At 47.1% G+C, this 26,011-nt stretch overlaps 1 protein-coding gene across 3 annotated transcripts in view; it reads right to left on the bottom strand.

The window, feature by feature from the left end:
* Nucleotides 1-5,431: 5,431 nt before the first annotated feature.
* The window catches only part of LOC311177638 (glutathione S-transferase Mu 1), a gene marked incomplete at both ends in the record, with an annotated part of 28,369 nt that continues 7,789 nt past the window's right edge, over nt 5,432-26,011 (bottom strand). Inside the window, 8 exons of one of the 3 annotated variants that reach the window (XM_084243819.1) lie at nt 5,432-5,521; nt 7,017-7,127; nt 7,210-7,305; nt 7,840-7,940; nt 8,037-8,118; nt 8,411-8,475; nt 8,896-8,971; nt 9,231-9,272. In XM_084243819.1, the coding sequence (XP_084099945.1) occupies nt 5,432-5,521; nt 7,017-7,127; nt 7,210-7,305; nt 7,840-7,940; nt 8,037-8,118; nt 8,411-8,475; nt 8,896-8,971; nt 9,231-9,266 (657 nt within the window). Of the gene's footprint in view, nt 5,522-7,016; nt 7,128-7,209; nt 7,306-7,839; nt 7,941-8,036; nt 8,119-8,410; nt 8,476-8,895; nt 8,972-9,230; nt 22,899-26,011 lie in introns of those variants that run through there. The other 2 variants (XM_084243817.1, XM_084243815.1) reach the window with 2 other exon arrangements.

Here is a 26,011-nt window from a genome sequence, read left to right as displayed (position 1 = left end):
CTGTTATCAGTTTACCTGTTATTGAAAGGTAAACTGAGGCACACAGGTGCAGCAGCCTCCTCAGCTCTCACAGCTAGTGAGTGGGCAGGGCTGGAATGCTCTGGGCTCTCCCCAATCCTGGGGTCCTCTGCGGCTCTCCTCCAGACTCATCTCACAGGGCCAGGTCTCCTGGTCTCACAAACACTCTCCCTTCTCACAGGGAGGAGTCTGGCTCCCCAAAGTTGCCCACAACTGGGCCCCAGCAGAACCAGGGGCTCAGAATATGGCCCTGCATTTTGCAAAAGAGACCAGATCTCACCCCATGACTCAGCAAAACCAGGAGGGGAGCTGAGGGAAGCTTGTGGAGCAGGAAGCCAGCAGCCCAGAGCTACTCCTTTTAGGAGAACAACGGGCAATTTGTTCTGGTAGTTCAGGGGGTCAATCTCACTGGACCCCACCCTGCTTCATGTTCTCTCCTGCTCAGGAATGATTGACACCACCTTCAGAGATAGAGGGAGGGAAAAGAGGGGACCATAGACCTAAAGGATTCACCTCCTGGGACCTTTCTTCCCAAGGTATCTGAAACCAGCTGCAGGCAGAGGCCACAGCTCTCCTGCCTCCCTCTCTGACTCAGGGGTCCCCACTGTTGTGTCATCACCAAGGAGGATCAGCCAGGGTCAGGACCAAAGTGATAGGAACTTGTGAGAAGACAGATCTCAAATGGGGAGTAGAAGAAAAGCAGATTTTAGAGGGAAGAGTCTTTTGACTAATGCCTCCAATTCATAATGCAAAACAGTGAAGTTTGTCTCTCTGAGGAACCACCACAAGGTGACCAGAGATAAGCTGTAAGGCAAGTCCAGCTTGCTCGTCCAGCTCCCAGTTGGTCCCACAGCCTGGTTCCTGTAACTCTCCAACTGCACTAGCCCAAGAAGGTGGGCACCAGGGCAGGGTCACCCTCTGATCCTCCACCGTGCCTGTCCCAGGGCCTCATCCCCAGGAGTAGGTCAGATTGGGGAAGAGGAGTTGAAATAAATGCACTCCCCACCTTACAGACAGAATCTGGCCATTGGAGGAAGAAGGAAAAAGATGGAGAGAGAAGGAAGCTGCTCCAAGAAGAAGACATTTGATAAATCCTTCCCCCAGGGGCACCCACATATGTCCTCTCACCCCATGGTGGGAGATTGGACATTCCTGGACTCTCTCGGTGCTCCCGGACAGGGGTACAATTACAGCAAAGCTCTCAGGAGAGGAACAGTGAATAGCGTCTGTGTCTCTGCCACTTACTGTCAAACCCACCAGGCCTCAGCTCTCCTACTGCCAGCCACACACACGCTCTTCTGCCAGCTGCCTCACCCTACTGTGAGGAGCTGAGCACCCAGCCTGGAAAAGGTCCTGAGCCTTTTCTCTTGAGCCCAGGACTGGGAGAGCCATTGCAGCTGCCCAGGAAAGCCAGAGGATGAAGGCACCCAGCCCAGGCCGTACTGCTCTGTGAGCTGAGGAATTGCTTGTGCCGCTACCTGAGTACCCTTACCTGTAACAATGAATGTTGTTTTCTTTTTTTTTTTATATATCCAGGACTAGGAAAGCATTGGTGAGAAGAGGAGACAGTACTTAGGAGGATCTGAGGAATCACCACTTAGAGAGGGATGAATTCCTTCAGGGCTGGGCACACATCCGGACACGCGGGCTCAAACATAATTTGTCAAGAATGTCACAAGCCAGGAAACCCACACAGGTGATTGCAGAGGGAGAGGGAGGGATGGCAGCAAATCTGACCCTTGGAGGAATGACAACCCCCGCCACCCCACGAGCCCCTCCCTACCTTATCCCCTGCAAACCAAGGCCTCTTCCCCGGAAACTGGGAGTACTGCTTCACCATCTCAGGGAGTCCTTTCAGGAACTCAGGCTTCAGTTTCTCCTGAGGCACAAAACAGCTGTCACCCTTCAGACACATCCCTGGGCAGAGAGGCACCTCCCCAGGAGGCTTCCTGACCCCCAAGTTGCCACAGATGAGCAGCCTGAACCCCAACTGTGCTCCTGAGACTCCTGCTGGGTCCCCCATCTGTGAGCAAGGGGGAGGCAGAGCAGCATCATCTGTCCCCATACCTGTCCCCACTGTGTCCCCCCCTCCATGGGCCATACCCAGGGGAGCTGTGAGATCCCGGCCAACTCTGGACTCATGGGAGAACCACTGAGATAAAGATGTTATAACATTTAGTGCATATATGGAAAGGATGCAATTTTTTATTTATTATTTTACTTTCTTACATCACTCTTCATTTTTCTGCAATATTTGATTTCTCCCCTCAAGTGTAGTCCCCATAATTCTCCCTCCACCACAGCACCTTGACGATCAATCACCATAGTCCCTTGTGCTCTTCCCTCCCATTTTTGCCCCTCTCTCTCCCCCTGCTGGATGCCTCAAATCTATAGTTTGCCTGAAAGTTCTGTCTTTTTCCTGTTCCTTTGATCAGTTTCCTATATCCTTATAAGTGAGGCCATCTGATGTTTTTCTTTTTCCCTCTGACTTAGTGGGTTTTTTTGTTTGTTTGGTTTTGGTTTTGTTTTAGCCTTTAGTGTTTTTGAGAATTCTCCAGTCCCAGCTGCCATATGATCCAGCACTTCCGCTCTTAGGGATCTACCCAAAGGACACAAAAACACTAATTTGGAAGGAAACCTGCACTCCCATGTTCAGTGCAGCACTATTTACAATGCTAAGATATGGAAAAAACCTAAATGCCCCAAAACAGATGACTAGACCAAGAAGATGTGGTATATATATAGAATGGAATTAGTTTCTTCAATGAGGGAGCTATTCCCCTCAGGCAATCTCTGGAGACATTTTAATTGTCACAATGGAAGTGCTACTGGAATCCAGTGGACAGGATGCTGGGGATGCAGCTAAACACCCTGCCATGCACAGGACAACCCCAGAGCAAGATTGATGAGTCCAAAGTGTCAGTTGGCCAATGAAGGAGACCTGATCTGTGACACGGGTCTAAAGTTGCCACTTGAAAACACTGCCTGCCACTCCAGCTGGCAGGAAGACTCCAGAGCCCCACTGCCCTGGCAGCCAGCTGGCAGAGGCACAGTCTACAGGGAACACCCGGATTGCTCTGGGGGCTGGCCCTGCAGGCAGCAGGCTGCAGAACAGACACAAGACAATGAGAGGTGGCAGAGGAAGTACTGAGGGCCAGGCAGCCTGGCCCTCTGGGTTCAGGCCGTAGAGGGGAAGATCTGGCCCTCTCTGTGTTTCACCCCCTCCCCGGGCGGCCAAAGGTGAATCCATAAGCTCCTAGTGACTGCCACGTCCACAGACGAGGACGTCAGTGAGGAGTCACCTAGAAATAGCTCCTTTCCACATTTGGTTGTTTCCAGCTAGTACGATTCCAAATAAAGCTGTTTTGAACGTTATTGAGCATGTAGTGGAAACCCCAGGGCAGAGGGGAAATGTAGTTTAGGTCTAGTAGATACTGCTGGTACTCCTAAGGGCATCTCCCACAACAGGGATGGATCTGGATGGGATAATGCTAAGTGAAAATGGACAAAGACAAACACCAGATGACTTCACTTATATGTAGAACATAGAGAAACAAAACAAAGCATCAGGATAAAAAAAAGCAAATAACAAACCCAAGAAATCTGACTGTAAGAACTGAGTGTCCTGGAAGGTGGGGGGAGGTAGCTGGGTGGGGAGGGGGCACAATGGACCATGGTGGAGGATATCTGAAGGGTGTGAATTTATCTGAATCATGTACAGAACTACATACCAACATTACCAAAATTTTAAAAAATTAAAAATGTCAAAATAAACAATTTTAGATGGAAAAGACAGCTATGATATTTTTTAAAGGTTGCCCTGCCAGCATGAACGACTGCGCTAATACTCCATTAATTGAAAAACAGTTGTTGATCCCTTTTGCTTAGCTATATTGGTATGCAGTAAAATCTAGGTATTCATAACTACTTTGATATCTAAATATTTTGATATTTATATGCTTTTCCTATGCTTACTGCTGGTTTTGGGAAATACTTGTTTGAGGCTTGGTCGTGTTTTTTAAGTTGTATTTTGGGATGCATCAATTTTCAATAAAATGTTTGATGATTTTGCAATATTTTCTCCCAACTGAACTTTGTCGGAAGCCCACATCATCAGCAACTTTCTGGGGAGCATGGTTTGAGATCCTGATCTACTAGAAATTTCCCCTTCAGCAGCTCACACTACAGTGAGATTTAAAGTCACTTGCAGGGCCTCCCCTGGTGGCACAGGCAGTTGAGCGCAGCGCCGTGAGGCTGTCCACAGCCTCTGCAACGCTGGTTCGATCCCCGGCCAGCCTGCGAGGGTCCCACATGGCGCAGCAGACCTCTCCTGTCTTGCCCGTTGCTCCCTTCAGCAGTATATTTCATCAGTCTGCCTGTTCTGTTCCCCGCTCTGTCTCCGGTGAATCTTCTCACCCTCCCATACATCTGTTCTATACCCCGGTTCTTGTATAAATAAATAAATAAATCTTTAAAATAAATAAATAAAGTCACTTGCAGAGGATACAGAAGGAGGGATGGTGCCTAAAGAACCCTGTGGAGACTAACATGCTCATGAATGGAGTGAAGTGGGAAAACATCCAGCCCTAGATTCTCACAGAGGCCTTGGATTTGGATCATCAGAACGGCAGAAAGAACCTGAAACCATTTGAAGTTTAGGGGAAAAGTCCATCTGCAAAGTGATCAAGTCAGACGCCATCACCTTGTCACCAGCAACGCTGGATTCTAGAAGCTGTGTGATCCCATCAGGTGTCTGAGATCTTCATCCGAGAATTCTAGACCCACCAGACTATTAGATCAGTGAACACCTGCACAGATATTTTCTCATGTGCAAAACTAAGGACATTTCTCTCAGGGCACCCAGGAAAATGAGGGCAACCAAGAAGCTAGGGCCTGCCTGACAGCTGTGCAGTGGCCTGGAAAGGCGCCTGGAAATCCCTGAGGGAAGAGCAGGGATGGAGGCACCCACAGCTGTGATGAGGTCGCTCACTGCAGAGGGGACAATCCTGGTTCTCTCCCCTGGGGTGGGGGACACCAGGGGGAGTCTAACTAACTCCAGGGGGAGTCATACTAACCCACACAGCTGTGCAGTGCCAAGGGCCCTCAAGGGAAGGTTAATGCAGGAGATGCACAGGCCCAGGAAGGGGCCTCCCTTCCACAGAGAGCCCTGCCTGAGGGGCAGACAAAAACAGTCTCAGCTGCCTGCTACCAGCCACAGCCCCTGCCCCAGGCACTGCCAGGCTCCCTAGTCAGACCCTTTGAAGCTGCAGAGCCCCGGAGGCCCCGAGGGAATAAGACAAGACAGAGGAGATGTGATTAAGGCTTTACTGGGGATCTGGTGGGGCTAGGCAGGCTCAATGCCTGCCTAGCATGACAAAACAACTTGCTCCAACCTTGAAATAGACTTCATGGCCTATTTGTTGCCCCACACAGCAATCTTTAGAAACAGTGGGCGTGGGAGGTAGCGGCTGGACTTCATGTAGGCGGAGATCTTCGGCAGGGCCTGAGAGTGGAAAACCGAAGGTCAGATCAAACAGAAGCTACAGGACCTTTGGGCTCCCCAGAGGTACCCACAATAGGGCCCCCAAGCAGAACAAGTTTCAGACTGTGTCCCTGAAACTTAAAAAAGCCAGATCTCACCCAGTAACTCAGCAAAACCAGAAGAGAAGCTGACAGGAGTATGTGGAGCAGGAAAGCCAGCAGCCCAGAGCTACTATCCCCCTGAGAGGAGACAGTGCAAGACTTGACCTGGACCTTGAGTCTATGTCCTGCTCAGTCCTGCTGCAGCCAACTAAGCAGAGATTCAGGTGTGTTTGGGCAACAGATTCAAGTTTCTGCAATTGCCTTTTCAAAGATACAAGCCTGCACCAGCTACAGGCTACAGACAAGCTTTCCACCGCCCTCCCTGCTCTCAGTAGTCAGCTCTTACATAACCAAAAGGCGATCAGCCAGCTTCAACCAGAACTGGTGAGAACTTGTTGAGAAAGCAGATCTCTTGATGGGAGTGGAAGGCAATCAGATTGTAGGGTCAAAAATCTTATGGCTCTAATTCTGAAATCAGTTATAGTTGATAGGGTATCTTGCAAAGAATTGACTCAGGGCGATCTATGATTAGCTGGGAAGCGAGTCCAGGTGTGTTCCTCTACACCCAACCCCCTCATTGTGGTTCCAGTAATTTTCCAGCTGCACGGTGGGGTCCAGGGCAGTCACCTACAGGCACCACTGTGCCAGATCCATGCCTTACACGTAGTAGAAGATCAGATCAGTAACATGACGTAAAATGTATATACTCCTCATTTCAAAAGAGAAGCTGGGTAATTGGAGGGGGAGAGAAAAGAAACAGGGAGAGAAGGAAATTGCTCCAACAAGAAGACATCTGATGATCCTTCCCCCAGGGGCTCCCACATATGTACTCACATCCCATGGTGGGGGTTGGACATTCCTGGGACTCTCAGTGTTCCCGGACAGGGGTACAATTACAGCAAAGCTCTCAGGAGAGGAACAGTGAATAGTGTCTGTATCTCTGCTACTTATTGTGAACCCCCACCAGGCCTCAGCTCTACTGCTGCCAGCCATACACGTGCTTCTCTGCCAGCTGCCTCACCCCACTGTGGGGAGCTGAGCACCCAGCCTGGAAAAGGCCCTGAGGCTTTTTTCTTAGGCCCAGGACAGGGAAAGCCACTGCCACTGCCCAGGGAAGCCAGAGGCTGAGGGAGGCCAGCCAAGCCCGTCCTGCTCTGCGAGCTGAGGAATTCTTATCCCTCCAACCTGGGTGTCCTTATCTTGAAGGAGCAGATGAAAATCATTCTAATGTGTAGAAACATTGTAAAGATTAAAAATAATGCAACATACGTGAGGTGCTTATCTTAAACCATGTCATGGCATAGAAAACACCCAGCAAAGTCCTCAATGAAAACAGGTTTTCTTCATTTTAGATCCTGGACTAGAAAGACATCAGGAAAAGAGGGAAGAACATTAAGGAGGATCAAAGATATCACCTCAAAGCGAGCCAGGAATTCCTTCAGGTTCGGGAATGCATCCATACACTTGGGCTCAAATATACGAAGTTTGTCAAGAATGTCATAAGCCACAAAATCCACATAGGTGATCTGCAGAGGGAGAGGGAGGGATGGCAGCAAAACTGAAACCTGGAAGAATCACAACCCCCTCCCAAAAGAACCCCTCCTTTACCTTGTCTCCTGCAAACCAAGGCCTTTTCCCCAGAAACTGGGAGTACTGCTTCACCGTATCAGGGAGTCCTTTCAGGTAATCAGGTTTCATTTTCTCCTGAGACACAAAATAGTTGTCACCCCACAGGTGAGCAGCTGTGGACCCCGACTGTGCCCAGGGAGGCCCCAACAACCATTCACCCATCTGGGAAAGCGGTGAGAACCTGGCAGAGTTGGGGGCTACATCGGGCAGAAACAACACATGAAGGACACAGAAGTGTAAAGTTCCAAACATGAGTGAGTGAAGAGCAGACTTGACTAAACTGGAGAGGGGAAGGGAGTGGAAGGCAGAGGCACCCCAGGGACACACCCAAGGAGACAGTGGGTTCTAACACAGTGCTGGGCTGACTCACTACTAGCAACCAGATTCCCAATGTTGAATTCTCCCCTATGAATGACAGGAATTGACCAGTAGAGTTTTCATTTGACACACTTGGGGTTTGGGGGTCACGCTGCGGATGGACTAGAAAACGTCTTCAAGGATGCAGAGCTCCAAGGAGTTGAGATGCAAACAGGACCAGTGTAGATGGGACACAACAGTCCTGGCTCAAATCAGAAATTATCCACCGCTGCCCACGGGGAGGGGACTCACAAACTCAGGGTTGTAGCAGACCCTGGCCATCTGGATAAGGGTGTCCATGGCCTGGTTCTCCAAAATATCCATGCGAATCTTCTCCTCCTCTGTCTCGCCACCTACAGCCATATACAGACTCAACCTCGACATCCCACCCAGACCCACCTATAAACACAGCCACCTAACCCCACCTCTACCCCACCAGCCTCACTCACACAGGTTGTGCTTGCGGGCGATGTAGCGAAGGATGGCGTTGCTCTGGGTGAGCTTCTGAGCCCCATCAATTAAGTAGGGCAGCTGCAAATGAAATAGGGGTAGGTCGTGTTTGGGCCTCCAGCATTCCTGCATCCTCTCAGTAGCAAGAGCAGTCAGGAAACCTGGCTCTCACAGCCCCAGGCCTGCAGTAGGGACCAAATAATCAAGTGTCCAGTGTGTGAATGAGCTAGAATATAAGCAACACGGAAGGCAGCACAGAGAGCCAGGAAGCTGAGGGCTGAGCAGAAGGCACTGGTCCCAAAGTCTCTGAGCTGGAGAGAAGATGGAGGAGACACCCTCTCATTGCCCACATCACCCCCAGTCCTACACCTACATTGGGGAAGTCCAGGCCCAGCTTGAATTTTTCATTCAGCCACTGGCTTCTGTCATAGTCAGGAGCTGCGGTGCAGAGAACACAGGTAAACAGCCCTCCCTGAGGCCCAGCTTTGTTCCCAGGAAACTGCAAAGGGACCAGCGTCAGGTGGTTCCAGTAATTCTCCTGCTGCACGGTGGACTCCAGGGCAGTCACCTACATGCCCCACTGTGCCAGTTCCGTGCCTTGCACGTAATACAAGATCAGATCAGTAACATGGGAGGGGCTGCATGGGAAGCCTGAGCTTCATCAGAAGGTTTCTTCAGGGTAGAGGCAAAGACCAATGAGCAACCCACCTAAAGATCATCTGGGGACCCTGAAATCCTTTTCCTGTCTGCCTTGGAAGCCAAGCCACAACCTCCCAGAGGAAAGGGGAGGCAGCAGGTGGCCAGGCACCAAATCAACATGCACAGGGCAGAAGTCAGACAAGACCAGGGGGCCATTACCGTCGCCCATGCTGTACTTCTTTTCCACATACTTTGAGTCTGTGTATTCCAGCAGCATGCGGATGGCGTGCGCCAGCTGGGAGGATGCAGGGGGGACAGACGTCAGGCCCGTGGGGGGTGGGGGTTCCAACAAAATCTCTAAGTAATCTACAGTCGCAGCTTCAAACTTTCTCCTCTCTGCCCGCGCACACACCCAACCAGAGAAGCTGCCCACCAGGTGAGGCTGGGCACCAACAAGGCCTGGAGAGGAACCTTCTGGTAACACAGGTCCCTCTGTCTGGCTTTCCGGCACCCTCTCGCCTCCCTCTCACCCACCGGGCGGATCCCTCACTCACCCCACGGATGTCCCAGTATCCGAAAGTCATAGCCATGGTGCAGGTTTCTGGGTTCTGCGGTGGCGCCGGGGCTGTGCTCTGCAGGACTTGTGACTTACCCTAGGACACAGGGAGGACGCAGCAGGAGTGGCGTCCCGCCCCCTCAGCCCCGCCACGCCCCATCTGCACCACAACGCCCTCTAGGGCCCCCGCTGCTCCCCAGAAGCAGGCCCTCTGAGGCGGTGCAACCCTTGATCTGGCTGGGTTTAGACCAACTGCAGTCAGTAATCCTTGGGGATCAGGAGCCGGAGGCTAAGTGCCTGCGTTGAGCTAATTTCCCTCCACCCTCTTTGGGGCTACGCCCCACCTTTCAGGCCTCTGCTAGGTCCAAAAGAGTTTGTCTTAGCACCTGGGAGACAAGGCAGCGTCATCAAAAGTTCAAACCTCTCTCCTTTTCCCTCCCCTCCAAGTATTGCTCAACTTGGCCCTGCAGTCTCTGGGAGGCTTGAGCTGCAGGATTAATAGAAATATAGTGGCCTTCAAATCCAGTGTTTAATCTGGCCCTTCCCAGTCACACCGTTTCAGTGGTCAGGAAGTTCTTCCAGGTCTATATGATCTGTCCAGCCTCCTATCTACCAGCACAGCCTGTCAGTGGGAGGGGGTTGACCCACCAGGGCAAGGAGTTGTGGTCTGTGTGGTCTTTTAACAAACTGCAGAGGACCCCGCCCTTAGGTCAAGCTTAGAGAGAGAAGAGCAAACGAAGTTACAGCCTAGCTGGTGACTGCCTTCCTGAGCTGGTCCCAGCCCCAGGCAGGGCATGGAGCTGCACCCCAGGCTGGCCCCCAGCAACATGGTCCTCCCACTGACAGGGACAGTGATTGGAAGCTGGAGGTCTCAGGGAAAGTGCATGAGGGGGAGGGCCGAACTCAGAGGGGCCAGATGCCCATGTCACCGCTCTGGGTGGTAAAGTGGGGTGGCACCCAGACGCCCACAGGACAGGGGCACAGCCAGGCCCTGCAGACCCTTAGGGTGGAGACCCTCAGATTTGTGGATTTTGAGCCCTGACCCTGGCTCCTGATCCCGCTGTTAGTTTGGGTATGAGATGGTAGCTCAGGTGGCCTTTGAAGGCATGTGTCATCTGTGCCCCGGGTACAAATTCCACAAGCACAGGGTCCTACCTGCCAACTGTCTACTGTGAATGCAGAAACCTATTTCAACTTAAGAGACTCAGACATAGTTTGGCCAGTGCTCATTTTCCTAAGTTAAAGGATATTACACAATTTGGTGATATATGAAAATTGATGAGCGGAACTTGGATAATAAAATGGGTTTACAAGTTAAGAGCAAGGCTGGTGCACTATAGAAATAAGTTTAAATTAGTAGCATTTTATTAGAATGACAAGGTATGCAGCCAGTGTTCCATACTGTTTCAAACCACTATAATGTAGAAGAGTTTTGAGAAAGATACAAAGACTTGAAATAATCCCTGCACATCTCTAAACCGAGAACTGGGAGAGTGTGTCATTGGAGGCCAACAAGCTTTGTCCCTGGGTCCACTTCCACCCTACCCCACATCCACACACTCATCCCCATCAGACCTGCCAGTCCTTGGACTCCAGTTCTGGGCTCAGGCTCAGGATGCAACCTCTGGGGTCAAACTAGATTCCCAAGGAGTTTGCCCACAGGGAGATGGGGCAATGGCAGACTCACAAACCCAGAGCTGGCCTGCTAAACAGTTGCATTTGTCACGATCCATAAAGGATCTGTCATTCTTGGTGTTATAAACCTTGGGCGGAAACAGAAGCAAGGAAGGTAGGAGCAGGGGTAAAGTGTAGGAAGGAGGGAGGGAAGGAAGAGGACAATCCTGCAGAGAGGGGGAGCCTGGCACAGCAGCCTCTCAAAGCAGGTTGCACAGGCCTAGGGGTCTGACCAGAGGGAGCAGCGGGGGTGCCAGGCTGCCAGAGCAGTGGGGAGCAGGGAATCTGGAACTTGGTCTGAAGGGAGGGACTTGAGCCCTGGTGACCTCCCAGAAATTCCGTCCCAATGATTCCAGGTTCGGGATTTACAAGACATCAAGATCTCTTGTGTCCTGTATCCAGTCCAGAGTTCCTGCCTCCAGGCTGGCTTCTGGACTGCATTCCACCTTCCTTCCATTTCTACTGCTAACATTGCAACCTCTCCAGTAAATTCACAGAAGGTCTACATAAAATAACCAGGAATACAAAATAACATATTGAAATAAATACCAACAGACAAATTAAAAAGTGTCTCCTCATGGTAATGTATTAATGAACATATTTTCTGCATAGCCTAGGAAATCCAGGATATAAAGAGTATTTTAAATCTGAGAATAGGGAAATTAAAATAAACATTAACTAAATGCTTTCAAATTGAAATGCAAAAGTAAAATTTTCACATATCTATTTTTAGAATAAGGAATTAGATGAATTCGGCCTCAGCAAACTTTAAGATGAAAGTATGGAGAAAAAGAAGTACTAAGAAGAAAATATGGAAGCTTGAATATTAGGTTTACAAAATCATTAATTAATTATCTGAAAACATTATCTATCACCAGAGCAATTTTCTTACATCAAAAATAAAACAAACAGACAAAAATGATAGATAACCTGGTTCTCACAGCCCCTGGCCCACACCGGTACCAAATATTCATGTGTCCGGTAGTGAAAGAGCTGGACCAAGAGCATCATGGAAGGCAGTGCAGAGAGCCAGGAAGCTGAGGGCTGAGCAGAAGGCACTGGTCCCAAAGCCCCGAAGCAGGAACAGGAGGTGGAGGAGTCACCCTCTCTTTGCCCACATCACCCCCAGCCCTGCACCTACATTGGGGAAGTCCAGGCCCAGCTTGAATTTTTCACTCAGCCACTGGCTTCTGTCATAGTCAGGAGCTGTGGTGGAGAGAACACAGGTAAACAGGCCTTCTTGAGACCCAACTTTTGCTGCAGTTTCCCAGGTAAATGCAAAGAGGTCAGTGTCTGGGCCCCCTGCATGGGAGGATCTGAGTCTGAACCCCGTCTCACAGACCAGTTTTGGGGGAAAGAGCTCTGATAAACTCAGGAACCTCCATGAGGAAGACTTATTCAGAGTTGAGAAAGCCCATCCCAACTCCTGTTCAACCCACTCTCACTTGTTCCTTAGAAGTGAAGCTGCACCCTTGAAGGGATTTAGGGTTGGGAGGTCCCTTTTGCATATGGTGGGGGGGCATCACAGGGAGCCATAAGTTCCAATGAACTTGGGTGCTTGTTACCAAATCAGTGTAAGTTGACACAGTCAGAACAAGGCCATTACTGTCGCCCATGTTGTACATCTACTCGTAGTGAGAGTCTACGTATTCCAAGAGCAAGCGGATGGTGTGAGCCAGCTGGGAGAAATCCCAGGAGAGAGGTCAGAGGTCAAGGGAGTGTGGAAGGTGGCGATCCGGACCATGTGACTGTGTCTACTCCAGGTAATCTCCTACACCGACACCTTTAAGCTTTCTCTTCCATGCTCACGCTCACCCACACCTGAAAGGACATGTGGCAGGAGGAAGGTAGACACCAGCAAGCCCTTCAAAAGAAACTTCTGGCTCAGTCTGTCCCTTCTGAGTAAGTGGCATCCCTCCCACCAGTCTCCATCCCTCCAACCCTGATAGACACTTAGCTCACCCCTCAGATATCTTAGTAACCCAAGGTCATGACCATGGTGCTGGTTTCCTGCTCTCTGTGAAACTCTCAGCAGAGCTAGAATTGGAATTTGTCCTTTGGCCAGAGGCAGAGTGAAGTGGGGGCTGATATGGCCCCACCCCTGAGAAATCGGACACTCAGGACACAGGGACATAACATTCATTTAAATAAGAATGGACTTAAACAACACTTACCTTAACTACAGGGGTTGTACTTTTCTTCCTCATACAAATATTGTATTTACAATTCCATTCAAAACCAGTTTTTAAAAGTAAACAGTGTTAAACTCAGGTTGAAAATCTATGCTCACCCAAGTTGCCAAGTCTAATAAATTTTTAACAGAATACTGCATCAACAGTAAGGCAATTCCCCAAGATACCACATTAACAATTTCTCCCATACCTAGGTGTAGCTAATCCAATCTGGTAGCAAATGATACCGCATTCCATTTCAGACTATCTGAAATTCTTATGGATAAAAGTGGTAAGATAGAATCTTTTTTCTTTATTAAGCAGATTAGACACTTGAAAAATAATTTCTAAGAACAAAGATATAAAAAGGTATAAACTTTCAAAAAGATACTCAGTGTTCAAAATTCAAGATTGCAGTGTTAGTACACAATGGGTGTTAGGTAAATATGTTCAATACCGTGATAACAAATTAACTTATTTAGTACTTTTTCCTTCAGTATGATCAAGAGGATCGTCAGCTTTCCTTTTACCTACATCAGTCCAGTTGGTGCTCAGAACTAGACCATCAAACTCCATAAATGATCCATTCGTGGCACATTCCCTTCAGCAGAATCGTTTGAACAGATCAGCTAAAATTACGTGTGTAAAGTCTCATTTCCCGGCAAGTTCTCATTTTGTTCCTCCTCTGATCTCACCCACCAGTTTATCCCAATTTCTCGTCTAATGAGATGATGACATAGGTTCTTTGTGTCTGCAATGCTCTGCTTCACTTAGGCAGGCCCTCTCGCCCCTCCAGCTTGCCCCATCTCACAGCCTCTGGCATTTTTCATTTTAATTTCAATCTTTCTTGCAAGTACCTTAAATGTGTTCTGTTCTTATAGAATAAAGTCTCTATTTCAAATTGCCATCCTCTCCAGAAAGAAGTTTCATCAAAGCAATCAACTCTTTTTCTGAGAATTCCACGTTTACATCATTGTTCTGAACATTCTTGCTCCTAAGTGGAAGCCACACTTGAGCATGGTCTTTCCACCCATCATGCTTGATTTGTGACTAGTCTGCCTCATATTGTTCTCCATTCTAAGCTTCTTTACACCTTTTAATCCAGACAATGCAATCAGCAAGAGTAATATCTCATTTCTATTCTGTAAAATTTTCTAGAGCAGCAACATATCTTTCTTTTCTTTGGAAGGTACTCACATACCCTTTGCTCAGCAGAGCGCTGGAATTATTTGGATTAAGTTCAAGAGATTTCTTTGCGACAGCATCATGGTAACTCTCAAGAATGGGGCAATAAGCTCTGTGACAATAATGCTATGCCTCATTGGCTTTCTGTTCCCCACAGTTGATCAGCTCCACTACCATTGCCCCGGGGTGGTGGTGGGGGGGGGGTGCTCGTTGACCAGAACATCTGAGAAGCTCCAGGAAGCCTCTGGACTGCTGCAGGTCCTGCTCCGGCCACACCCTCCGTTACAGATTCTGTTAGTGCTGCTGAAGCTGCTACACCTCAGTTATGACCACCATCCCTCCCAGGGGACAACTTCTCTCTGATTTATTTTTATTTTATTATTTTGCAATTCTAGTCCCCTGCTTTCCATCTGTTTCTTCAGTAGGAGAGATGTTCCTTCACAGACCATGGCAATGTATGGAGACACTTTGTCACAATGGAAGTGCTACTGGAATCCAGTGGACAGGATGCTGGGGATGCAGCTAAACACCCTGCCATGCACAGGACAACCCCAGAGAAAGATGATGTATCCAAAGTGTCAGTCGGCAAATGAAGGAGACCTGATCTGTGACACGGGTCAAAAGCTGCCACTGGAAAATACTTCCTGCCACTCCAGCTGACAGGAAGACTCCAGAGCCCCACTCCCATGGCAGCCAGCAGGCAGAGGCACTGTCTACAGGGAGCACCCAGATTGCCCTGGGTGCTGGCCCTGCAGGCAGCAGGCTGCAGAACAGACACAAGACAATGAGAGGTGGCAGAGGAGGTGGTAAGGGGCAGGCAGCCTGGCCCTGTGGGTTCAGGCTGTAGAGGGGGAGGTCTGGCCCTCTCTGTGTTTCACCCCCTCCCTGGGTGGCCCAAGGTGAATTGATAAGCTCCTAGTGACTGCCACGTCCACAGACGAGGACATCCGTGAGGAGTCACCTAGAACAGCTCCTTTCCACTGTTCACCTACATTCAAGGGCCCAGAGATTCGTGTACATGAATTGGCCAAACATGCAGCAGTCAGTGATTTGCCCTTTGCAGCGCTTATCCTATAGTGACAATAATCATGGCAACTTACCAGCGGGACAAGAGTCTATCTTGACTCCAAAGTTCCTTGGACTTGTTAGGAGACATCTCAGCCAGTCTGGTCTTTTCCAGCAGAATCTCCCTTTTATCTGGGAGTTTCATAGACAGAGATTCATCAGGTGGACATATGCACAGCAAATAAACAGTTAGCCAAAGGTAAAGGTGGAAAGACCTTATTTTATTATTATGAACCTATAAAGCTAGCGTAAGTTGCAACTAGGAGCACAAAGAGCCTCAGGGAGAGGAGAGCGAGGTTACACGCCTCTCAGATGGCAGCACAAATTAATTTGCTCTTACATTAGAATAAAAAAATCCTATTAAAAAGAAGTAAAATAGTTTACCCTTTACCCTCTAAAGTCTATTTGGGGATTTACCTGCGCTATGTAGTAAACATAGAGGAAAGCATTAGCTTAAAGATGATCGTAGTACCGTAAATAGAGGTGAAAAGTTAGAAAGCCACGCAAAAGCCAACAGTATAGAATGGCCAGGCAAATAACACTTTATCTACAGGAAGGAATGCTGGGCACTCGTTAATATTTAGGGGAATTACATGATGAGTAAGCCAATATGTCAGATTTTAGAGCAAATGTGAAGACAAAAACAGATTTAAAAATGTGATGTATGCAGCAATCAAACGGACAAAAGGGGCGGGCTAATTAAAAGCCAAAGACGAGCTGCAGTGACTCCCTAAGGTAGAACGTAATCTGCTTAACCACTATTCATAGCTCCCAGTATGTTCCAGCTGCTGTTGTACTGTAATACAAATAGCTGTGGCACCAGTGGGCCGAACAGACAAAGATCCCTCCTCTTTGTATCTTGGTTCTCTAGAAAGAGACACATGGTGAAGAACAAATCACATAATACACAAGACAACATATAGTATAATTTTGCTGACATATATATCAGAAGCAGTAAAGGCTCAGATCTTAGGTGTGCTCTCTATAGGTTTCGTGTGTCTACTCTTTTTTTTTTTTGAGTTAGTAAATTTTGTGTTATGTGTTTTTATTTTTTTTTAAATAATAAATTTCATTTTTATATTCCCCATACAATTGCAGCCCCCCCCCATTCTGACCCCAATCCCTCCCCTCCCGCCCCCGCCCCCCTAAAAGTGTCTCTGGTTCATAGTTTTTCGTTGATTTTGATTTTCACTTTCTTATAGTTATTCATTTTCCTGGTCCCTTATTTAAGTTTTCTAGATTCCTGCTATGAGTGAGACCATCCGGTATTTTTCTTTTTCTTTCTGGCTTATTTCGCTGAGCATGATCCCTTCCAGCGCCATCCATGTTGCTGCAAATTGCATGTGTTTATCTTTTTTGAATGCTGAGTAATATTCCATGGTGTATATGTGCCACATCTTCTTGATCCAGTCATCTATTTTTGGGCATTTGGGTTGTTTCCAAAGCTTAGCTATTGTAAACAGTGCTGCTATAAACATAGGGGTGCAGGTGTTCTTTGGAATTGATGTTTCTGTATCCTTTGGGTAAATACCTAGGAGTGGAATTGCTGGATCATATGGAAGCTCTATGTTTAGTAGGTCCAGAAATCTCCACACAGCTCTCCATAGTGGTTGGACCAGTTTGCACTCCCACCAACAGTGCAGGAGAGTTCCTTTTTCTCCACACCCTCACCAGCATTTGTTGTTGCTAGTTTTTTTAATATGTGCCATTCTCACTGGTGTAAGATGGTATCTCATGGTAGTTTTGATTTGCATTTCCCTGATGACAAGTGATGTTGAACATTTTTTCATATGCCTGTTGGCCATTTGCATTTCCTCTTCAGAGAAGTTTCTTTTTAGCTCTTCTGCCCATTTTTTGACTGGATAATTTTCTTTGTTGTTGTTGAGTCTCATCAGCTCTTTGCAGATTTTTGTGATTAGTCCTTTAGCATTAGTGTTGGGTGCAAAAATGTTCTCCCAGTTGGTGGGGTTTCTCTTTGTTTTTGTTATTGTCTCTTTTGCTGTGCAGAAGTTCTTTAATTTGATGTAGTCCCAGCTGTTTATCTTTGCCTTCACTATCACTGCTTTGGGTGATGTGTCTGTAAAGATGTCTTTGATGTGCAAATCACATAGTGTTTCGCCTATATTTCCTTCTATGTATTTTATGGTTTCAGGTCTTATGTCTAGTTCTTTAATCCATTTTGAGTTGATTTTTGTGTATGGTGTGAGGTAGTGGTCAAGCTTCATTCTTTTGCATGTAGCGACCCAGTTTTCCCAGCACCTTATTGAACAAACTTTCTTTGCTCCAATGCATAGTCTTTGCTCCTTTGTCAAAGATTAGTTGACCATAAATCTGTGGGTTTATTTCTGGATTTTCTATTCGATTCCATTGGTCTGTATGTCTGTTCTTGTTCCAATACCATGCAGTTTTGATGATTATGGCTTTGTAGTATAGTTTGAAGTCTGGGAGTGTGATGCCTCCATTCCCTTCTTTTTTTTTCAGAAGAGCTTTGGCTATTCGGGGTTTTTTGTGATTCCATATGAATTTCATCAATAATTGTTCTATTTCTTTGAAGAATGACATTGAAATTTTGATTGGAATAGCACTGAATCTGTATATTCCTCTTGGAAGGATGGCCATTTTAATAATGTTTATTCTTCCAATCCATGAGCAGGGGATGTCTTTCCATTTCTTTGTGTCTTCTTCTATTTCTTTTAACAGTGTTTTATAGTTTTCTTTGTATAGGTCCTTTACCTCTTTTGTTAGATTTATTCCCAAATATTTGATTTTTTTTGTTTCAATAACAAAAGGGATGGTCTTTTTGATTTCTTCTTCTTCAGATTTATTGTTTGTGTATAGGAAGGCTACTCACTTTTGCGTGTTGATTTTGTATCCTGCCACTTTACTGAACTGATTGATGAGTTGAATTAGCTTTTCTGTGGAGTTTTTGGGGTTCTCTATGTATAATATCATATCGTCTGCAAATAGTGATAGTTTGACTTCTTCTTTTCCTATTTGGATTCCTTGGATGTCTTTCTCTTGTCTTATTGCCCTGGCTAGGACTTCCAGTATTATATTGAAAAGCAATGGTGAGAGTGGACATCCTTGTCTTGTTCCAGATCTTAATGGAATTGCTTTCAGCTTTTCACCATTGAGAATGATACTGGCTGTTGGCTTGTCATAGATGGCCTTTATGATGTTGAGGTATGTTCCTTGTATCCCAAGAATTTCAAGGGCTTTTATCATGAATGGGTGTTGCACTTTGTCGAAAGCTTTCTCAGCATCTATTGATATTATCATATGGTTTTTATATTTCTTTTTGTTGATGTGTTGGATAACGTTGATTGATTTTCGGATGTTAAACCATCCTTGTGTCCCTGGAATGAATCCTACTTGGTCGTGGTGAATTATCTTATGGATACATTGTTGGATTCTGATAGCTAAAATTTTATTGAGGATTTTTGCATCAGTGTTCATTAGGGAGATTGGCCTGTAGTTTTCCTTTTTTGTGTTGTCCTTGTTCGGTTTTGGTATTAGTGTAATGTTGGCTTCATAGAACGTGTTTGGTATTGTCCCTTCCTTCTCAATTTTTTGGAAGAGTTTGTGAAGGATAGGCACTAATTCGTCTCTGAATGTTTGGTAGAATTCATTTGTAAATCCATCAGGTCCTGGGCTTTTGTTTTTGGGGAGGTTTTTGATTACCATTTCAATTTCGCTGCTTGTAATTGGTCTGTTTAGGTGTTCTATTTCTTCTTTATCTAGCTTTGGGTGATTGTAGAGTTGTAGGAATTTGTCCATCTCCTCTAGATTGTTAAACTTGTTTCCATATAACTGTTCATAGTAGTTACTGATTATTCTTTTGATTTCTGCTGTGTCCGTTGTGATTTCTCCTCTTTCATTGATGATCCTGTTTATTTGTGCTTTCTCCCTTTTTTCCTTTGTGAGCCTGGCTAGGGGTTTGTCTATTTTATTGATTTTTTCAAAGAACCAGCTCTTGGTTTCATTGATCTTTTGGATTGTTTTTTTAGTTTCAATTTCATTTATTTCTGCTTTGGTTTTTATTATTTCTTTTCTTCTACTGGTTTTGGGGTTTTTTTGTTGTTCTTTTTCTAGATCTTTGAGCTTCGAGATTAGGTTGTTTCTTTGAGTTCTTTCTTGTTTCTTGATGTGAGCTTCTATTGCTATATATTTTCCTCTTATTACTGCTTTTGCTGCATCCCATACATTTAGGATATTGGTGTCCTCCTTGTCGTTCAAATCAAAGAATTTTTTAATTTCTTCTTTGATCTCCTCATTAGTCCAGTGGTCTTCCAGTAGTGTGGTTTTTAATCTCCATGAGGTAGGAAAGTTCCTTGCCTTCTTTTTATGGTTTATTTCTAGTTTGATGCCTTCATGGTCAGAAAAGATGGTTGATATGATTTCAATCTTGGTGTATCTGTTGATGTTTGTCTTGTGCCCCTGTATGTGATCGATCCTGGAGAATGATCCGTGTGCGCTTGAGAAAAATGTGTACTCCGTTTTTTTGGGGTTTAGTGTTCTATAGATGTCTGTTAAGCCCAATTGCTCTAGGTCCTTATTTAGAGCTTTGGTTTCTTTACTTATTTTTTGTCTTGTTGATCTATCCATTGTTGATAGTGGTGTGTTGAAGTCTCCCACTATGTATGTGTTTTCTCTGATGTCTGTTTTCAGAGAGGACAACAGTTGTCTGATATATTTTGGTGCTCCTTCGTTTGGTGAGTATATGTTAATGAGTGTTATTTCTTCTTGAAGTATTGTCCCCTTGATCATAATGTAGTGGCCATTGGGGTCTCTTTTTATCTTTTTGAGTTTGAAATCTGTTTTATCTGATATAAGTATAGCTGTTCCTGCTTTCTTTTTTGGTCCATTTGCTTGTAGGATTGTTTTCCATCCTTTTACTTTGAGCCTATTTTTATCTTTTGTAGCTAAATGTATTTCCTCGTGTGTCTACTCTTAACGGCATAATCCCCACCCAGATCAAGAGAGAACATTTGCAGCACTTTTCAAGGTAAATCAGCAAATAACCCAACATACACAGGGTCATCGCTTATCTGACCTCCAAAGCAGTGGGTTCACTTGCATGTTGACTTTCATTTAGATGGAATGATACAGCAAGGACTGTTGGTCTCTGCATGATTTTGGTTAATATGGTATCTGTGAGAATCACCCATTTGCTGCATGTAGCAATGGCACATTCAATATTCCTTGCTGCATAGTATTCCATCATATGACCAATGGAATTTTTTGTGTGTGTTTGGGAATCTCATGGGTGGCCGGGGATCGAACTGGTGCTGCAGAGGCTGTGGGCAGCCTCGCAACCCAGCGCTCAACCACTGCGCCACCAGGGGAGACCCAATGGAATTATATTAATAAGCCACCATGCTCACTTCGGCAGCACATATACTATATTAATAAGCCACCCATTGTCTATTGATAGACATTTGGTTGTGGTCACCTATTACTATTTCAAATTAATGTCTTGAACATTATTGAGTATACAGTGGAAACCCAAGGGCAGAGGGGAAATGTATGTTTAATTCTAGTAGATGCTGCTGGTATTCCAAATTGGTTGCCTCACCAGCAGTGAATGACAGTTGTGTTACTCCAAAAATTAAAGAACAATTATTGATCCACTTAATTTGGCTTGTATTAGTATAAACAATATCCTATTGTGTTCAGAACTTCTCTGATATCTAAAAAGAACATATTGGATATATTTGGTTATAAAATGCTTGGCCCTTTTATCATTGAGATATATATACATTTGGGATAAGGTACATTTGATGATTTGCAATAACAACTCCCAGCTGAACTTTGAAATCACCCCAAATCATCAGCAACTTTCTGGGGAGCATGGTTTGAGAGATCCTGATCTACTAGAAATTTCCTCTTCAGCAGCCCACTCTGCAGTGAGATTTAAAGTCACTTGCAGGGCCTCCCTGGTGGCGCAGCGGTTGAGCGCTGGGTTGTGAAGCTGCCAGCAGCCTCTGCAGCGCTGGTTCAATTCCCAGCTGTTCCCCGGCCACTCCCCGGCCACCAGAAGAGGGTCCCACATGGCGGGCAGATCTCTCCTGCCGCCCGCTGCTCCCCTCAGCAGTGTACTTCGCTCCATCTGCCTGCTCTGCTGCCCGCTCTGGCTCTGGTGAATTCTCTCACCCTCCCGCGCTTCTGACTGTACACAGTGCTTGTATGAATAAATAAATAAATCTTTAAAAAAAAAAAGAATGTATAATATACAAAACAAAAAAATTAAAACAAAAAGAACTTTAAAGTCACTTGCAGAGGACGCAGAACGAGGGATGGCGCCTGAAGAACCTTGTGGAGACTGACATGCTCATGAATGGAGTGAAGAGGGAAAACATCCGGCCCTAGATTCCCACAGAGTCCTTGGATTCAGATCATCAGAATGGCAGAAAGAACCTGAAACCATCTGAAGTTTAGGGGAAAAGTCCATCTGCAAAGTGATCAAGTCAGACGCCATCACCTTGTCACCAGCAACGCTGGATTCTAGAAGCTGTGTGATCCCATCAGGTGTCTGAGATCTTCATCCGAGAATTCTAGACCCACCAGACTATTAGATCAGTGAACACCTGCACAGATATTTTCTCATGTGCAAAACTAAGGACATTTCTCTCAGGGCACCCAGGAAAATGAGGGCAACCAAGAAGCTAGGGCCTGCCTGACAGCTGTGCAGTGACCTGGAAAGGCGCCTGGAAACCCCTGAGGGAAGAGCAGGGATGGAGGCACCCACAGCTGTGATGAGGTCGCTCACTGCAGAGGGGACAATCCTGGTTCTCTCCCCTGGGGTGGGGGACTCCCCTTGTGGTCCCCCATACTAACACACACAGCTGTGCAGAGCCCCGGGCCCTCAGAGGAGAGTTAATAAAGAGGACACACAGGCCCAGGAAGGGGCCTCCCTCCCATAGAGAGCCCTGCCCCAGAGGCAGATAGGAACAGAGTCTCAGCTGCCTGCTACCAGCCACAGCCCCTGCCCCCAGGCACTGCCAGGCTTCCCAATCAGCCCCTTGGAAGCTGCAGAGCCCAGGAGGCCTGGAAGGAATAAGACAAGACAGAGCAGGTGTGATTAAGGCTTTACTGGGGATCAGGCAGGGCTGGTGGGCTCCACGCTGGGAGAGCAGGGTCAGTACAGAGGCCAACACCGGTCTTCAGGGACTGAGCTCAGGACTGAGCTCTGCAGGGCTCCAGGTGGTTCCCCAGAACAGAAGCAACCACTGAAAGGAGAATATCTGGTGGCCTTTGGTGTAGGAAGGATAATGATGAAGTGGACTTTGCTGAAGAAGAAGGGGGTGCTGTAGACCTTCTAGGGATTGATAACTGAGCCTGGGGAAGTAAAGGTGCCAAGTAATTACTGATGGAGATAAAATGAGAAAAGAACAAGGCAAGTGAACTGTGGGTGCAGCGAAGTCCCAGCTCTGTCGCAAGAACAGACTGGTTCCTCACTCACAGCCCTGGCCCTACAGGGCCTATTTGTTGCCCCACACGGCCATCTTGGAAAACATAGGGCGAGGCAGGTAACGGCTGGACTTCATGTAGGCGACCATCTTTGGCAGGGCCTGAGGGTGGAGAGAGGGCCAGGTTAGGGTCTGCAGCTCCATTACACAGAATAGATGACTAAAGAAGCACTGGGTTTTAGGCCCAGGTACAATCCTTCCTTGTGGGGTCCAGGGTTGGGGTTCGACACAGTCTTTTTGAGGTCCCCAGATCTATGAACTAATGCTTCATTAGCAGTAACTATGTGATATCGCTGTAAGACTCAGCCTATAAGGAAAATCTGCACTGTGCTAAGTGCTTTAAATCCACCAGAGATCATGACATCAGTTTAGAATCCACCAACTAATCTATTAATCTACCAGCTAATCTACTAATCTACTGAATCCACCAACTAATCTACTGATAGGTTTTACTATCACCATTTGTAAACAGGGAAACTGAGGCACAAACAGGTGCAGCAGCTTCCTCAGCTCACACAGCTAGTGAGTGGGCAGGGCTGGCATGCATCTGGCTCTCCCCAATTCTGGGTCCTTTCTGCTGCTCTCCCCTACCCCTCTTCACAGGTGTCTGGGCTCCGTACCTCATAAATGTTTCCTTTCTCAAAGAGAGGCTCCTGGCTTTTCAGAGTCTACTCAGTGCAACCCAGGGCAAAGCAAGGGGTTCAGATTGTGCCCCTGAAGCTTGAAAAAGAGACCAGATCTCACCCAGTGACTCAGCAAAACTGGGAGGGAAGCTGATAGGGAGGAAGTGGAGAGGAAGCCAGCAACCAGGCGCTAATTGTTCCTCTGAGAAGAGAATGTCTAAGACTTGTTTTCTGAGTCTACCTGACCTCCTGCCCAGTCCTGCTCAGCCAACTTGGCAGAAACTCAAGTGAGTTTGGAAAACATTGTCCAAGAGAGGGAAAGTGGGGTCAGGAGGTGAGAGAGAGAGAGAGAGAGAGAGAGAGAGAGAGAGAGAGAGAGAGAGAGAGAGAGAGACCATGTTCTAAAGGATTCAAAACCTGAGCCCTTCCTACCCAAAGTGCCAGACACCAGCTGCAGGCAGAGGCCACAGCTCTCCTGCCTCCCTCCCTGCCTCAATGGTCCCCAAACTTAGAAAATCCCCAGAGGATCTGCCTGGGCCAGCACCAGATCTGATAAGTCTTGCTGGGAAAGCAGGTATTTTGATGGAAGGAGAAAGAAATAAGGCTGTCGCCCAAACCGTTAGCAACAAGAATCTGAATTTGTAACAAGGTAGACTTTTTTTCTCTGCACAACACTAAAAGTTAAAATCCACAGGACATGTGAAGTGAGTTGAGGCCCTGCTCCTCCAGCACCCAGTTGGTCCCACACACCCACAATCCCTGAAATTCTCCAACTGCACTAGCACAGGAGGGTGGGCTCCAGGTGGGGTCACCTGTGCATCTCCCACTGTGCCTGTCCCAGGGCCTTCTCCCCAGGAGAAGATCAGATCAGTGCATATACCCCATCTTCAGATAGAATCCGAGTAATTGGAGGAAAAGAAAGGAAAGGAAATCATATCAATAAGAAATGACCAATAAATCCATCCCCTGGGGCACTTATACTTCTACCTGGGATTTCCCAGCACCAAGTACCCTCTAGGGACACTCAGTGCTTCCCCAGATATGGTGTTGGTCACTGCAAAGCTCTCAGGAGAGGGACAGTGAACAGCGTCTGTGTCTCTACTTACTGTCAACCCCACCAGGCCTCAGCTTTCCTGCTGCCAGCCACACACACGGTCCTCCGCCAGCTGCCTCACCCACTGTAGGGAGCTGAGCACCCAGCCTGGAAAAGGCCCTGCGGCTTATCTCTTTGGCCCAGTACAGGGAGAGCCACTGTGGCTGCCCAGGGAAGTCAGAGACTGAGGGTACCCAGCCCAGCCCATCCTGCTCTGTGAGCTGAGGAATTCTTATTCCCTCCAACTGCTTATCTACAATATAGAGGAGATATTTCTCCTACCTTGTAGGAATGAAGTAAAGATTAAATATGACAACATGTAAGATACTGAGCAGAGATCCTGGCATGCAGCAAGTCCTCACAAAACACTAGTGTTTCTTCTTAGGACCCAGGACTAGGAAAAGACCAGGACGAAGAGGTGCGAGCGCAGGAGAATCTGGGAAATCACCTCAAATCGAGCCATGAATTCCTTCAGGGCTGGGAACGCATCCAGGCACTTGGGCTCGAATATACGCAGTCCATCAAGGAAGTCATAAACCAAGAAATCCACATAGGTGATCTGCACAAAGTAAAGGATGAGAATGTACGAATATGGGGAGAATGACCCCCCGTCACCCACAGCCCCTCCCTTTACCTTGTCCCCTGTAAACCACGTCCTCTTCCCCAGAAACTGGGAGTACTGCTTCACCATGTCAGGGATTCCTTTCAGGTAATCAGGCTTCAGTTTCTCCTGAGGTACGAAACAGCTGTCACCCCTCAGACACAGACCCCTGGGCAGAGAGGCACCTCCCAGGGGCTTCCTGACCCCCAGTTGCGTCCAGTGAGCAGCCATGGACCCCAACTGTGCCAGGTAGGGCCCAGGCATCTTTCACCTAACTGTGCTCCTGAGACTCCTGCTGGGCCCCCTATCTGTGAGCAAGGGGGAGGCAGAGCAGCAGCATCTGTCCCCACATCTGTCCCCACAGTGCCCCCCCTCCATGGGCCACACCCAGGGGAGCTGTGAGAACAACATAAATCTGAACTACATGGATAATCAAAGAACGAAAATACTTGACAGTGAAAGTAGCAAATTCTACTGGTGGATGACAGCAAGATGGGGGGACAATTGTGGAGTATGTGATGAAATGGGGAGACTCTGAGAGGGTGATAAGGAGTCGCAGAGGAAAGAGGCCCTGAGACAGTCTGGCTGCCTATGTGGCAAAGCGCCAATGCCAGGGGTTTCAAGGAGATAGTGTTGGGTGATCGAGGTAAAACTAGGAAGAGAATTTAACACCGGGAATTTGGGGCTTCTTGAAAAAAGGAAACTTGTCAGTTTTCAGATGACACTATTTGGGGTTCTGAGGGTCACACTGATGGTGGATAGGGTTCCTTGTAAGAGTCAGTAACGCTAATGAATTCAGATGCAAACACAAAGTCCAGTCTCCTTATAAACCCTGTCCAGCCACGGGAGGGGACTCACAAAGTCAGAGTTGTAGCTCAGCCTGATCAATTGCATGCGG

Source organism: Talpa europaea (assembly GCF_964194135.1).
Source record: "Talpa europaea genome assembly, chromosome: 9".
NCBI lineage: Eukaryota > Metazoa > Chordata > Mammalia > Eulipotyphla > Talpidae > Talpa > Talpa europaea.
The sequence above is the reverse complement of the archived record's forward strand: the minus strand, read 5'-3'. Positions and strand labels throughout refer to the sequence as shown.